Below are 16,775 nucleotides of genomic sequence, written 5' to 3'. Positions count from 1 at the left end.
AGCCTCATCTAAAATGGGGTTTAATGGAACCTATCTCAGAGGGATTACGTAACAATTGAAAGAAATTGTGCAGGTAAGTTCAATTGACAGCATTCAAAGCACTGTTATTAAATAATATCTTTAGTAAGAAAATATGTCACATTAGTGCAAAGGCTATACAGTAGAGGAAAGAAATTGCCCAGGGTTTCCCCACTAAATAGAAGTTGTTTGTATTTTTGCTTTTTAATTTTTTTTATTTTGAGATAATTGTGGATTTACATGCCATTGTGAGAAACAATACAAAAAAGATAACATATGTCCACACAAAAACCTGTACATGAGTGTTCATAGTAGCATTATTTGTAATAGCCAAAAAGTACAAACAACTCAAATGTCCATCAGATGATGAATGGGTCAATAAAATGTGGTATATTCATACAATGGAGTATTTGGCAATAAAAAAAAAAAAAAAAGACCTGGCATACTTCAACATGAATGCCATGCTGTTTTATGGATGACTTATAACAACACTATGTTAAGTGAAAGAAATCAGGCCCAAAGGAGCACATATTATACCGTTCCATTTATATGAAATGTCCAGAATAGGCAAATCTAGAGTTAGAAAGTAGATGACTGGTTGCCTGGGGCTGGGGGGCCTGGGAGTATGGTAGGAGTGACTGCTAATGAGCATGGGATTTCTTTTTGGAGTCATGACAACATTCTAAAGCTAATTGTGGTGATGATTGTACAATTCTGAATATGCAAATAACTGATGAACTATATACTTTAAATGGGTAAATGACATGGCATATGAATTATATTTCAATAAAGCTGGCAAATATGTAAAAGAAATGGTACAGAGAGATCCCATGTACCATTTACCCAGTTTCCTCCAGTGGTAACATCTTGTAAAACTATAGTACAACATCACTACCAGGATATTGGCATTGATCACTGTTCATTTTTTAATTGTGCTTTTCTTCCAGTCTTATATTGAACGGAGGAAGGAAGGAAAAGAAGGGAAGGGGTAGAAAAGAAAATAGAAGAGAAAAAAATAGAAAATTTTGACTTGGGATCTTTTGCTTGTAGGGACTGAGTTTGCCTGTCAGTCAGCGAGCTCCTTCTTCACTCCTGAAATAATTTAAATATGTTGAATACACATAGCAGAGGAATATTGGGAATAAAACCAAAAGAGTTGTGATTGGTGATTTTATGTTACAAATAGGCTGAAGGATACTCCCTCTCCCAATTTTGAGCTGCTAGAATTTAGTTTTCTCTTACCCTTTTTAGTTTCTCAAAGGATAAGCAGGCCAGCTTTTCTCATTGATAGAAAAAAATACAATTAAAATTCTATCACTGTTAACCAAGTAAGTTAATATTTTTGTTAAACATAAGGAATTGTTCATGGACAACCCATTTCATTTTATGGTCTGCATTTTTTTGGCCTGAAATACAGTGAACAAAAATACTAGGAAGTGACCTGTTCTTTGGGGGAAGGGGCTGGGTGGGGATAAAAGAAAGAGGTGTCTCTGCTTCAAGCTGTTTCCTCTTGTTTGTGTGATCCTTGTGACATCTGACTTGGGTGACATGCTTCCTCTGTGAATTGTCCTATTCCCAGGGAATCAACTGGGCAGCGAGGCTAAGGACGATGTTTCCTCTGACTGCTTGGTCTATGAAGAGACCCTGAGGAAGGAAGGAAACTTACTTTACATTGAATTTTGCTTGATAAATTCTCATTTGAGCCAACTGCCTTGAGATTAATCACCAACCCACTTCCAAAATCAACTGCATGCATTTTTTAAAAACCACTCTCCCTTTTGTGGTACGTGGGCACTTTTTAGCAAGCCAGTCACAGCCGGAATTAGAGTGCTCTCAAGGTGCCACATCAGCTTTCTTAAACTGTGGCAAAGTGGCACTCCACAAGACACTTTTTACTAGCTCAAAAAGTTTTTTTTAACATAATTTTTCATCTGTATTGGCAACCCAAATCTCCATGACTAGGTTAATTTGAACCTTCAAACTACCAGAGAGTATCTTAGAAACCTATGATTTGATCCTTAGCACTGAATAAAAATCATGCCTTTAACGGAGGGATTAAAACCACCCTATTGTTTCAATGTCACAGCCCTAAGAGATCATCTGGGAGCTGCCGCCATTCTTGGGCCATGTTTGACACAGCTGCTTTATCTACCACTCACCTCAAACTCCTTATCAGTATTTAAAATATATGCAGCTGCAATATTTCCTGATAACTTCCCTCCTAACCTTGGAAAGCGTTTTTTTTCCTTCATCCTTTACTCATACTTTTCTATTGTATAGGTCTCCATGAGCTTCATTGTTTTTATGATGGCAAAAGGGAAATGGTTTTGTTTCTTTAACTTTTATTGCTACGTAATGTAACAAGCAGACAGAAAATGCAAACACAAATATCTAATTTCACAAATAATTACAAAGCAAAAACTGGTGTGCCGACCTCTGAGAGGAAACTTGCTAGCCCCAGAAGCCCCCACCGTCCACCCGTCCCCTCCCACCCACACCCTACCTGTCCCCCAGAGACAACAGCTATTCCTACCTTTCTGATGGTTTTCTGACTTCTTCTTAATTTTGCCACTTTTGTATATGGGGATGTATGCATCCCCCCAAAATATAGCTCAGTTTTGCTGTTTTTGTACTTTGTATGAACGGATTATACCAAATGTGCTCCTTTACGTCTTGCCTCTTTTACTCAACGGGTTGGTGAGAGGCATCCATGCTTTTGGGTGTGGCTACAGTTCATTCATCTTCATTCCATATGGTGTTGGTAAGATGCATGTGTGCTTTTGGGTGTGGCTACAATTCATTCATCTTCATTCCATATGGTGTTGGTGAAATGCATCCATGCTTTTGGGTGTGGCTACGGTTCATTCATCTTCATCCTATGTCGTGTTGGTGAGATGCATCCATGCTTTTGGGTGTGGCTATGGTTTATTCATCTTCATGCCATATGGTGTTGGTGAGATGCATCTGTGCTTTTGCGTGTGGCTACAATTCATTCATCTTCAGTCCCTATGATGTTGGTGAGATGCATCCGTGCTTTTGGGTATGACTACAGTTCATTCATCTTCATCTCATGTCGTGTTTGTGAGATGCACTCGTGCTTCTGGGTGTGGCTATGGTTCATTCGTCTTCATCCCATGTCGTGTTGGTGAGATGCATCTGTGGCTACGGTTCATTCATCTTCATTCCATATGGTATTGGTGAGATGCATTCATGCCTTTGGGTGTGGCTATGGTTTATTCATCTTCATGCCATATTGTGCTGTGCTGCATGTGTTTTCAAGATATACGATCATTTATCCATTTATTTCACCATTTACTGATGAAATTGGAGTTCATGTTAGTCCATTTTGCTTTGCTAAAGGAATACCCGAGACTGGGTAACTTATAAAGAAAATGTTTATTTGCTTTACGGTTCTTCAGATTGTATAAGAAACATGGCACCTGTCTCTGCTTCTGGTGAAGCCTCAGGAAGCTTCCATTCAAAAAGGAAGGCAAAAGGGAGTGAGCATGTCACACAGTGAGAGCAAGAGAGTGACCAGAAGAGGTGCCATGCTTTTAGACAACCAGCTCTCTTGTGAACTAATAGAGCGAGAACTCACTCTTTACCACGGGGATAGCCCCAAGCCATTCATGAGGGATTCATTCCCATGACCCAAATACCTCCCTCTAGGCCCCACCTCCAACACTGGGGATCAAATTTCAACATGAGATTTGGAGAGGACAAACATCCAAACTATATCAGAGTTTTCCCCAGTTTTTCCCAGTTTGGGCTGCTATGAACAATGTGCTGCACATTTTTGTGCTGATGCAAGCATGCATGAGCTCTAGGGTGAGTGGGAGTGGATTTGCTGGATCGTAAGGTGTATGAATCTTCAGCTCTTCTAAGTTATTGCCAACTTATTTTGCAAAGTGCTGGTCCCAGCTTAGATTCTCACCAGCAATATGCCAGTCCCCATGTCCCCTTTCCTGACTAGCAGAGCTGTACTTAGAGAGATGTGGGCCCCAAGGCAGCACAGGCAGTGGGTGGTTATCCAGAAGGAAGTGTGTACTCAGCATCCTTCATGGACACCTTGGATGTTGTCACAGAAGCTCTGCAATTGAATTTCAGTGATGCTCAGCAAAGAACACAGAATGAGGCCTAGGGCAGCTGCTCCAGAGTCCCTCCCAAGGGGCAGGTGCTCATCAGCACTTGATATTACCAGACTTTAAAAATTTTTGCTGAGCTCGGCAGTGGTTTCTCATGACTTTATTTGCATTTCTCTGGTTACTAATAAGATTGAGTACTTTTCACGTGTTTATTACTCATATGAATTTCTTCCTTTGAAATGCCCTTCCAAGCCTTTGCCTATTTCTTCTGATTTTTCTTATTGATTTGTAAGAATTTTTTCTATATCCTGGATGCAAGTTCCTTGCAGTTATATGTATCATATAGTTTATGTATTTTCATCTATTTTATATCATGTATTTTCCTGCTGTGATTTGCTATGGATATGCTCATGTAACTTAGGGTTAGAGTTAGGGCTGGGGTTAAGGTTAGGGTTTATAAACGTTAAAAAATTTATAATAAAACCTTTTTGATTTAAATGTAATATTAAAAGGCTTTTGTTTGTGGAATATACTTTACAATAACTCTTAAGATCTACAGAAAAGGCCATATTGCTTGTAATTATGCATTTAGATGGCAGAACAATTTAATATATTCATAATTCCATTATTTTAGGTAGGTGGTAGCTTTTTAAAAGGACTTAGGATGGTTTTTTTGTCAGCTTTATGTTACTATCTTCTCCATATGTTCTAACACTTATTTTGTACTGCATTTTTCTTTTTCTTTTCTTTTTTTGTTTTGTTTTAGAGAAGGGGGTCTCACTATATTGCCCAGGTTGGTCTTGAACTCCTGGGCTCAAGCGATCCTCCTGCCTCTCAAAGTGCTGGGATTACAGGCATGAGCCACCTTGTCTAGCCTCATTTTTCTATAGAGCACTGCAAGCTCCTAAGTATTAGCCAAAGTGGAATACAAAATAAAACATTTTAATAGAGGAATCAGTCTTAATGACCAAAAGAAACATCATTGGATAGGTTGACTGCTAGCTATAAATAAACTTTTTCTTATTTGTTTGAAGGCTTGGAAATAGATGTATAATACATTTCTTTATTATTTAAAAAAATCATTTTTTAAAAAGTACATACTTGGCTGGGCACAGTGGCTCATGCCTACAATCCCAGCACTTTGGAAGACCAAGGTGAGCAGATCAGCTGAGGTCAGGAGTTCAAGACCAGCCTGGCCAACATGGCAAAACTCTCCTGGAAAAAAGAAAGAGAACAGAAGAGAAAAGAAAAGAGTACATACTCATTGACAAATCCAATCAGAATAGAAAAGAACAAGAGAAAGTAGAAATCACTCCAAATTCTACCAGCCAGGGATAATCACTGTTGTTTTACTCAGCAGGCTTCCAGTCATCTTTCTATGCTATTCACATACAGATACTCTTGCACCCTAAAAAGGGGACCGTCCACTCCACGTCACCTTTCCTCAGGTGGATAGGGCAGGTGCTATCCAGCTTTTGCGCACCAGGCAGCAGGAACTGCAGGAAGATTTGCAGTGACACCAGCAGCTATTACTCCCTTCTCCCTGTTTTTTTTTTTTAACATTTCCAAGAGAAAGATGGAAGCAGAAGAGAGGACAGGAAGGAAGAGTATGATTATTAATATTTCTGCTTTGCCAAATTACTGAGAAAAGGCTTTCCCAAGAGAAAGCCAGGATTAAAGTGCTCAATCCCAGTCCCAGATGGGTGGTGCCTCGGGGGAACTATACTAAGGAGTCAGTATTGCCCAGAGCGTGTTCCATGCGGTGTAAGAGGCTACTTGAACAAGTGTTCTGAGGTCAAGAAATTGTGGGAAACGCTGGGGTGAACAAATGCAGGCTTTTCCCCTGAAGGCCTCCCAGGGCACCTGCTGCATCTCCTGGGTGGGGGAGGAGTGGAGGGAGTGGCTCCCTGTCCTTTTAGTGGGGGATCCTTTTTCACTAACAGTCACCCAAGTCCAGTTGTTTGCAAATTTTGGTAAGTGCTTGTTTGACTCTAGCATATTGTACTTTAAAGTTAGTATATATAAGTAATTTTTATAAAGAACACCTTTTTTAAAGAAAATGTGGTAAATAGTTAAAGATATGGTGAACAAAATTAAAATCACTCGTAATCACACCATTGGAAATAACCAGCATTTGATATATTTTGGTGTCTTTTCTTCCAGACCGTTGTTTATATGTGTGTGTCTGTGTATCTATAAAATATGTCTGTATTTTAAAATGGTGATTATAATGTGAGTGTATGCCTGTGTGTGTATGTATATGTATGTAAGGGATTATAGCATATATAGAGTTTTGTTTTGTTTTTTTTGGTCTTGAATAAAGAACATTTTATTATTAGAGAAAAATATTAGTCCTCGGCTGGGCACAGTGGCTCATGCCTATAATCCCAGCACTTTGGGAGGCTGAAGCTGGCGGATCACTTGAGGTCAGGAGTTTGAGACTAGCCTGGCCAACGTGGTGGAACCACGTCTCTACTAAAAATACAAAAATTAGCCAGGTGTGGTGGTGGGCACCTGTAAACCCAGCTATTCAGGAGGCTCAGGGATAAGAATCGCTTGAAACCAGGAGGTGGAGGTTGCAGTGAGCCACGATCGTGCCACTACACTCCAGCCTGGGCGACAGAGCAAGACATAGTCTAAAAATAAATAAATAAATATTAGTCCTCATGGTAGAGTGCCAATAAAAACTTTTTTTGCTACTATTTCATAGAAACCTTTTGACTTTTGAATAATTTAAGCCTTTTTTGGTAAAGAAAGAAAATTCCTAGATACTTTTCATCTAGCCTCCCCTAATTTTATCACTACATGGTGTTTTAACTCAGGCTTTTTCTATCTGTAATTAAATTTTTTGCTAACTCTGCATCTACAAAGTGAAGTTTTAATTTTTTTTTTTTAATTGAGACGGAGTCGCACTCTGTCACCCGGGCTGGAATGCAATGGTGCGATCTCAGCTCACTGCAACCTCCACCTCCTGGGTTCAAGCAATTCTGTCTCAGCATCCTGAGTAGCTGGGATTACAGGCGCCTGCCACCACACCCAGCTAATTTTTGTATTTTTAGTAGAGATGGGGTTTCACTGTTTTAGCCAGGCTGGTTTCGAACTCCTGACCTCAGGTGACCCACCCGCCTCGACCTCCCAAAGTGCTGGGATTATAGGTGTGAGCCACCTCCCCTGGCTAGATTTTCTGTTTTATAAAGCATGCCCAACTTCTTTTTTCTTCCTAGGTTACTATAACAACAGTACCAAGGTGGCTGTGAAAACCCTGAAGCCAGGAACTATGTCTGTGCAAGCCTTCCTGGAAGAAGCCAACCTCATGAAGACCCTGCAGCATGACAAGCTCGTGAGGCTCTACGCTGTGGTCACCAGGGAGGAGCCCATTTACATCATCACCGAGTACATGGCCAAGGGTGAGTTCCTCCCACTGCCCAGAGCTTGCAAGGGCTTCAAACTCAAAAAGTAAAATGTGTAAGTGTTCAGAGGTCACTCAACTAGTTTAATTATCAAACAGTATACCCACTACTGAAAAATCAGGAAATATGGGAAGACAAAGCAGTTTATAAACCTAATCACCAGAAGTAATCCATGTCACAGAATTGAAATCTAATCCTCCTGTTTTCTCTGCATCTGCCTGCGTGTACCTATTGCCCTGAGAATAGTACCCCATATCTAGTAGCCCCCAATAAATATTTATCAAATGAATTACTATGTATTTCAAAAAGGAGTTTTTGAAATACATATGCTTAAAATGTGAAGAGTTCCCAGAATTCTAATACTACAGATTTAGTACAGATTGTTCAGTACCAAATTCCTATTTCATTTTTTTTTTTTTTTTTTTGGAGACAGAGTCTCACACTGTTGCCCAGGCTGGACTGCAGTGGTGCAATCTCTGCTCACTGCAACCCCTGCCTCCCAGGTTCAAGCGATTCTCCTGCCTCAGTCTCCCTAGCAGCTGGGACTACAGGCACGTGCCACCATGCCCAGCTAATTTTTTGTATTTTTAGTAGAGATGGGGTTTCGCCATGTTGGCCAGGCTGGTCTCGAACTCCTGAGCTCAGGCAATCTGCCTGCCTCAGCCTCCGAAAGTGCTAGGATTACAGGCATGAGCACCCAGCCTCTATGTGTTCTTTAGCATTATCTAATATTCATTTTCCTTTTCAGCATTATCTAAACGTTCAGGGTGTCAGTTTTAAATATTAATGTTTTTTAAAACTTGTGAAGGTTAAAGTCCTATGTAATCATAGAATTGCTGGAGAATAGACTTCAAGCAATCAATTTTTCTTCTACTGTGATCACCTTCATATAGAAGACTTTGAATCAACATCCTTCTTCCTTTGTTCACCTCCAGTTCAGGAAACATACTAATAAACTGCCAAATTATTTTTTACAAAGTCCTCAGAAGTAATGAAGAAACATAAGCAATGATCCAGGATTAACAATCATCTCATGCACAATGGAGATGATAGTATGATGTCATAGCTGAATAGATTCAAAAGATGAATATTACATTTTCTTATTTAATATCTGTGAGTATTTCAAAATATCAGTCACTCAGAGTCTTTCCAAACAATGGCATTGTTTGTTTTAAAGCAAACAAACCAATTAGCTCTTGTGGCTTGGGTTGCCATATATAGCCCAGAAACCAGGCTCAGGGCCAGACACCTTATAGGAGTTCAGTAAATATTGTTGAATTAATTAACTTAGAGTATTCCTAATGATAGGTATAAATATGAGTTTTCCTATGTAACAATGCCTACTATATATATATATATATATTTTTTTTTTTTTTTTTTTTTTTTTTTTTTTTTGAGACAGAGTCTCACTCTATCACCCAGGCTGGAGTGCAGTGGCACTATCTTGGATCACTGCAACCTCTGCCTTCCCAGGTTCCAGCGATTCTCCTGCCTCAGCCTCCCAAGTAGCTGGGATTACAGGTGCCTGCCACCATGCCTGGCTAATTTTTGTATTTTTTAGTAGAGACAGAGTTTCACCATGTTGGCCAGGCTGGTCTTAAACTCCCGACCTCAGGTGATCTGCCTGCCTTGGCCTCCCAAAGTGCTGGAATTATAGGCATGAGCCACCAAGCTTGGCCAACAATGCCTAATATTTATTGAGCGCTTACTACATACCAGACTGCTCTTGGTGCTTTCCATGGGTGATCTCACTCAGTCTTTTCAGCAGCCTGAGGGCTAAGTACTATTGTTCTGTGTCATAGATGAGATAGCATAACGTTTACTGAGCACTTGCTACCTGTCAACCATCATGGTATGTGCTTTGGATGCAACCTTTGATTCCAACCCCCCAAAACTCTAATATAGCCTCTAGTACATGCCCATTTTACAGAGACCTAGATGAAGTAAACAACTTGACCAAGGCTACCCGTGAGGCTGGTACTTAAAGTTCTAGGGGAAAAACAGGTCTTGCTTTAGAGATGAAGCCATAGGAGGTTGGAGAGTTTGTTCAGCAGCACACTCCTTCTTAGGTAGGTTTCACTTTTTTCCAAAGCACAGTTCACTCATCAAATACTCTTTGAGGCTGGGCATGGTGGCTCACACCTATAATCCCAGCCCTTTGGGAGGCCAAGGTGGGAGGATTGCTTGAGTCCAGGAATTTGAGACCAGCCTGGGCAACATGGTGAAATCCTATCTCTACAAAAAAAAAGAATTAGTTGGGTGTGATGGCATGTACCCTCAGCTACACAGGAGGCTGAAAGTGGGAGGATTGCTTGAGCTTGGGAGGCTGATGCTGCAGTGAGCTGTAATCATGCCACTGCGCTCCAGCCTGGGTGACAGAGTAAGACCCTGTCTCAGAAAACATTCATTGAGCACCTACAGTAAGTGCCAAGTTCTGTGCTTTTTGCTGAATACAGATGGGAGTGAGCCTGGCCAAGTGTCTGCAGAGGGCAGGCCTTCCAGTGAGCTCGCTAAAGATTGGGAGGTGGCAGTGAGTGGATCATGGTGGCAAGTACTCTGAAATGCATGGTTCTCAGACACCTGTAGTGAGAAAAGTGGTATCCACCCACATTCTTTCTCACCTGGAGCACATGCCATGTTTCACATCAGGTCAAAGGTAACAGATTAGAGGGGACTGCTTTTGACCAATGCCAGGAAAAGGCTTTATATAACCATACAGAATTGCAAAGCCAATCATTTTTGTGGGGGGTTCCCCTGTAATAGTAATGATGATGTGGATTTTGTTTGGATTTTTTCTTGTGTATTTGAAATGCACTAACTTGTTCGTTCTTTCTTTCTCCATAGGCAGTTTGTTGGATTTCCTGAAGAGCGATGAAGGTGGCAAAGTGCTGCTTCCAAAGCTCATTGACTTTTCTGCTCAGGTAACATATTGAAAAAGCCCCATGTGCACGTGCATTTGCAAAGACTTCCCTGCGTCAAATTCATGAAGGAGTTATTGTTCCAGGGAGAAGGAATTTCTGTTGAATGTTTCCCAGCAGCAGTTATGAGAAAAAGACCTTCCACAATACAATTCTTGGAGATAGTAATAGGAGATTCACATGGATTGTGTGTACGTGTTGAGTTTTGACCTGGATATCATCTTCTATAAGCCAAGTCAACCTCTTTATGTTCATTTCACAAGTCATAGAAACAGTGCAGCTGAATCAATCATTTTCTCAGCATTTGGGAGAGGCAGTTCCATGCTATGTAAGCACAGCAGCTTTTAAATGATGCATATGTTTTATTTAAGTTACGAATCGAATGTATGGATACTTTTAAGTCCTCTGTATTCTTGAAAACAGAGGAACTATGTCACTTTCCTGCTCCTCTTCTCGCTCCTTCTTGTTGGATGTGCCGTCAGGATTCTGTGAAATATTCATTTGTACTATTTTTAGTACTAGCCTAGGAGTTGCCTGTTTATTTACTTTGGAATCACATGTTTCCTGAAGTGTATTTAAGAGCAGAAGCAAGTTATCCAGAAGCCCCACAATGTGCCCAAAACATCAAGGAAATGCACACTTGAATGATGCCAGCTGCTGGCTTTTACTAGTTTCATTGTGTCCATTAGTAATGTTCAGCAGTTTGCTTGCTTGTTTCTCAGTATTGGCAATCAGTGGTTTCATGAAGCCCAGTGTATGTAGCAAAAGAGATTTATAGAAGTTCTAGGGAAGGCTGGTCCCTATAGTCTTCCTTTTTCACTCCCACTTCTTCCCTCACACCCTCTTTTAGTTAGGAAATTGCTACGGCCTTCTTGGGAATACGAGATCCAAGGAATGCATGAGTACAGAGGTGAAGCACCTCACGTAAGGTAGGGCTGGACACAGGTTCTGTAATAGAGTATCGTGGGCTAAGCTGGCATTCAGCATCTGGAGACTGGAGTTTGTGTTCTGGCTCTGCCACTCGATAGCTATACCGCTTCCATTTCAGAAGCCCTTTGCCTATTTGGGCTACTTTATTCGCCTGTAAAACAGAATGGTAATTCCTGCTTTAAGGAGATGTTGTTGAGAGTCACATCAGACACAGATGTTGTTGTGTCACATGTTTGGCACGGACACAAGCACCTCAGAGCCTGCTGGTGGAAGCTGGGAAAACCCAAGGGAGGGCAATGCCCATCCTTCCAGTAAAGGTGTGTGATGGGTGAGTCACACTGCTCAGTCATCCTCTCCGCCTCCGGGACTTGGCAAGCCTAACAGGTTCCTCATCTGAGTTGGAAATTCAAGTGTGCCCTGAAATGCCAACATCTAATAAGAAAGAAGCATAATTGCTGTGGTGGAACAGAGGGGCAAGGAAAGGACCCAGCAGCCCTGCCTTTTTAGCCCTGTCCTCAAAGTCTATGCTGGCCCCTGGGAGGCTCCATGGGATTCCAAGGTTTCCAGAACTATAGTTTGAAAACCACCTCTCTGCACTAAGAGGAATAGGTGGGGTTGGGCACAGTTCTAGAACCCGTGTAGAAAACAGATCAGGGAATGGAGAAAGCAGAAGTCTGATAAACTTGGGCCATACTTACACGGATCAATGAGGCCCTCTACTCAGGTGGTGATTTGGGTGTCTCCATGGGTCAAGAGACTTGAGGAGTGTAACAAAGGTTTGTCACACTTGGACAGGGCTATGGAACATTGGGACACATGACCTGGAGGGCCTGAGTGGTCACAGCCATTCCATCTGCTGGGGGTCTGATCTGTACCCACAGTTCTTTAAGGTAGAAATTACACACATTGGGTATGTACTGTACCCAGAGAATGACTTTATTTTGTCACATGGGTATTTTGTATTGGGTTTTGCATGGCTTATCTTGTAAGACTTTATCTTGACATAGTCAAAGCTTTTAAGGTCCAAGTCAAAGCCTCTATGCTGAGTCTTTAATTTAGTGAATTACTACCATTACCTCGAAAAGTAATTTTTCTAACCTCGAAGAGTAATTTTGCTAACCTAGAAATGAATAGGGAGAGAAGCTACTTTCTAGACCTTCATAGCTTATGAGGAAGGTTACCACAGAGCCTGGCATTGACTGTGACTGTTGTGCTGTGGATTCCAGGGGGCTTCAGTTGACTCTCCTGTCAACTGATGGAGCTGAGCTCCCTCGGTGACAGGAGGGCCTGGGGGCAATCAAGGCCAGCACCAGTGGTCTCCATCCAAGCCAGTTTACCGAATCCAACCCGTGCCAGGTGAACTCATGTTCACAGGTCCAGGGTCTCTTTCCTAGCAGTGGCCCCTTGGTGGAACCCATAGGACATCTGGCTCAAGTGCATGAACTGCTCAGTGTCACTGGGAGAGTCACGGGTCAGCAGCAGCCGGCAGGACCCTAAGTATGTTCATTCAGCACAAAATTCATTTTCCTTACAACTAAGCACTGGCTCCATTTGAGTTCATCTTTGCTCAAGCTGCAAACCTCACTCAGACTCTTTCCCAGCCCTTCCCTCAAGGTGGCGCTGGTGAGACCACCTGGTCTCCATCCTTAATCATTATCTGCTTCTTGTACTTTGGCTTTTCTTATTATAATACAGATAATTTGAGAAAGGGGTCTTACCCTTGGCAACAAGGAGTAGGGCCTGTACGCTTCAGCTTCAGCCTGAAATCCCGTACCTTCCACTTCCACTTTCTGCTCACTGCGCCTGCTCCCTCGTCCCCCTGGAATGCCCTCACTGATGACCACTGCTACCCAGCGCTCCTCCTTCTCCTTCACACACCTTTCTGAAATGATCTGTCTGTGCCAAGAAGGCCATCTCTGCATTATCTTACCTTTCCTTCTCTATCATGTGCCACTAATTAAATCTATCACTTTTCCATAGTGAATAACATAACAATAGAATTATTATTAAAGCTGCCCCACGGTGACAGAGATACCTGGGGCCCAGATACTTCGATAATCCAACCTTTTCTATACCTTCCCCCCACTTTACTATTTAGGGTGGAAATTTAGGGATAAAGCAGAAGAGGAATTACAGAAGTCCATTTGCTGTGTCAGCTCTAACTAAACAGTTAGTAGGCTGTGCGATAATGATGCGACTTGCTGTCTTCCATAACCCTTGTCAATAGCGTCAGAGTTGGGAAACTGAATGTTCACAAGGGGTGGTTAAATTCAGCAGATTGTCACAATGAGAGATTGGTCATTGGGAGTAGAAATAACCCAGTTTACTTAATCCTAGCCCTAGAAGAATAAGGGAAACTGTGAGGGGCAGAGTTGGGACTTTTCCCACCATCTGTATCTGGCCTCTTCTTCCCGCTCCCCACTACCCACTTCCCCATGCCCTACTCTACCCTCTGCATTCCCCCTGTCGCCCTTTGAGACAGAAAGTGGCTAAGTGCACATGACAGCCTCACAGTTCATGTGAGAGCTGATTTCATCACTTCCTGTCTCAGGATGAGTTCTGAAAGACTTGTCTGAGCTCAAGTGTAATAATCCACACTCTCCAACCATCCATAGCCCATTCAACATAGATCAAGAAATCCTGACTACAGCAGCTTTACCCATTGCTTTTCTCTTTGTATTAAATTAAGCAATTTAGTGCTTTTTGTGCTGAAATAGGAAAATACCTCTTTGCAAAGGAAGTTTGATACTTTCAGAGCAGAAAGACTTTGCATAATTCCCTTTCGGCTTTTAGGCCCTATGTCAGAGAAGAAAAATGAGCTTGGAAAGAAAAGGGGTTAAAACCCGTGGGGATTTCCTTCACCAGAAGCTGAGATGGAATCATAGACATGTCAAACTGAGAGGAAAAAGAAGTGAAAAATTTACAGTTGCAGTTTGGAGAGCAAATAAATCATCTTGTAATTCAGACCAAGTGAATCAAAGCATTTATTACTCTTTGGTGGCGGAATCTCTGAAGTGCAAAAATTACTAAAAATGGAACAATTGTTTGTGAGTTAAATGTCAGTAAAAACTGCAAAATCAAGCCAAACAAAGTGGCATGCACCTATTGTCTCAGCTACTTGGGAGGCTGAAACGGGAGGATTGCTTGAGGCCAGAAGTTCAGGACCAGCCTGGACAATGTGGCAAGAATCTGTCTCTTTAAAACAAAACAAAGCAAAACAAAAAACTTGCAAAATCAGAGTTGTTGTTATTATCATGGCAACAAGTAACATTTATTTTCGCTTCTTCTGGTTGATACAGCACTTCTACCTCCATTATCTAATTTGAGCCCAACAGCCTTGAAAGCATATATTTTGTTGTTTAGTACCTCTTACAGATAACGAGGTGAACTTGGACCTGGCCAAGGTTACCGAGCTAGTATGCGGAATTGCTGGGACTTGATCCAGGGACTTCTGACTCAAGATAACTGATTCTTTCCTCTGCAGCCTGCTGTTGTCTCACGGTTACAGTTGCTGCTATGGTCATTTTGCACTCAACACTACTGTGATATGCATTTTCCCCGTTATGGATTTTGACCATCAAAATTAATGTTTTCTTTAGCTTTTTCCACTTCAAAAGTCTTTATTGCCAAGATGGAGGTTATGCTCAAGGTATATTTTACCCCCAGTATTAAATTTAAAGCCACATTTTAAGGTGGAAATTGGTAAAATGAGGAAGGTAGGAAAACTCTATCTAGGAAGTTCTCGACCTTTTTGAGTAGGAGGGCCTTTTAACAGCAGAGCTTTCTGAGCACACCCTCATGGTTGTAGCTACTGAGTGAGAAAACAGTGTATAGATTGGGAATCCCTTGTAATATCTCTTGGTTGAAACTCACCAGTATGTTGGTGGTAAATCAGGCTTGAAGGGTCTAGAGGGGGAAGTTCTTGGGAAGTTTCTAGAATATTTGCCAATATCATCCAAAGTGGGTCTCTTCTTCTGTCTCTCTGTCTGGAACGTAAGAGATTTGTTAGACGCTCATATTCCACCTCAAGGCTATTATCCCAGTGAATCAACTGCTTTATCTTCAAAGCCTTGATTAGTAACAACCTTTGATTGATAGCGTCCTCATGTTTAGTTCACTTAAGCTGGAGGGAGAGTTGCATTGAGATGTCGAGTCAGACGTGGTGGCAAGTGGAAGCCGCAGGTGATTGACATGGTTTGCAGTTTAACCAGGAGGCCAGATCCGCTCCCCACTCCATATATAATCTCCCCTCCATGTGGAAATTCTCATACATGACTCTTACTGAGGCCTACACATTCCCAATCACTCTTTCAAGCACAAGAGACTCCTTAGAGAGAAAAACAGCCAGCACTAAAGAAGGCATTCATGAATTTCATAGAGGAATCTGAGCCGGGTGCCGCTGTGGATTCAGGGGCCACATAGTGGTCAGGATGTGATGGTCCCTGAGTGGGCATTACTTGGAGCTGATGCTTGGAAACCTCAGCTTTCTCAGTATACAAATGTTAACACAGCTGGTGGTTAGCTCTTTCTCAGAATTTGAGAAATGTTGCCATGATTTTGTAAATGGAGCCTAGATGATGCTAATGATGGAGAAATCACTGAGCCAAGAACCAGAAAACCTGCTTCTGCATGGGGAAAATCACTTTGTGGGCACCAGTGTCCTCGTCTGTGAGATGGGAGGCACAGGTTGGGTTTCCCACAGCCTCAGCTCTAATATTGCATGACTAGGGACATCTCCTTCTATTTAGACTATCTATGTGAATCGTCACCCAAAGTTGCAACAAATGATTCTGAGGCTATACAGATGACATTGATATAAGACTTTAGCATTGCTCTAAATAAAGGAACACAAATATATCACTTTAATGCAGTACTTACATGTTGGGCACTTAAATGCTCTATTTATCTTTTTTGAATAATGAGTGTTATGTTTTCAGCTTAAACTTTGACCATGAAAACTTAGAAAATGGACAAATGAAACTAGTTACTGTCAGAATTGCAAAAGTGGATCATATGCAGTTTCCTTCTGAAAAAGCCAAAGGAATAGGAAACTGTCATTTAAAAATAGTATAAAACAGGAACTCTTTTTTTTTTTTTTGGTAAGGTGGGGGTGGGGCTGTTTTGCATATTTAAGCAAGAGGAATCATGACTGGCTGTTAAAATAGCAAATAAGGCAGAATTTATTTTTGCTTTAAATTTGATTGGGAAGCTTTGGGTTAGTGTATGGCAGAGGTGGTGGTGCTTTTGGCCTGCAGGCAAGATCTGTCTCTTATCTTAATGTTATTTTGACCAGGGGTGGCAATTTCTGGTGAGTGCTACCATAAGTCACAAAATACTGTTCTCTTTGGGTACTCATCATGGAAGCTTGCAGGGCTAGAATTCAACTGAAGTGGTTTAGGAGTGGGCAGAGTTTA

The 16,775-nt window shown here is 41.6% G+C and overlaps 1 protein-coding gene across 3 annotated transcripts in view; it reads left to right on the top strand.

The window, feature by feature from the left end:
* The window catches only part of LYN (LYN proto-oncogene, Src family tyrosine kinase), a 138,977-nt gene that overhangs the window by 87,045 nt on the left and 35,157 nt on the right, over positions 1 to 16,775 (top strand). For all 3 annotated transcript variants that reach the window (XM_055348743.2, XM_004047019.5, XM_004047018.5), the window contains 2 exons: positions 7,328 to 7,510; positions 10,358 to 10,434. In XM_055348743.2, the coding sequence (XP_055204718.2) occupies positions 7,328 to 7,510; positions 10,358 to 10,434 (260 nt within the window). The remainder of the gene's footprint in view (positions 1 to 7,327; positions 7,511 to 10,357; positions 10,435 to 16,775) is intronic.

This window comes from Gorilla gorilla, chromosome 7 (assembly GCF_029281585.2).
Source record: "Gorilla gorilla gorilla isolate KB3781 chromosome 7, NHGRI_mGorGor1-v2.1_pri, whole genome shotgun sequence".
NCBI classification, from domain to species: Eukaryota; Metazoa; Chordata; class Mammalia; order Primates; family Hominidae; genus Gorilla; species Gorilla gorilla.
This window is presented reverse-complemented; position numbering and strand designations above follow the sequence as displayed.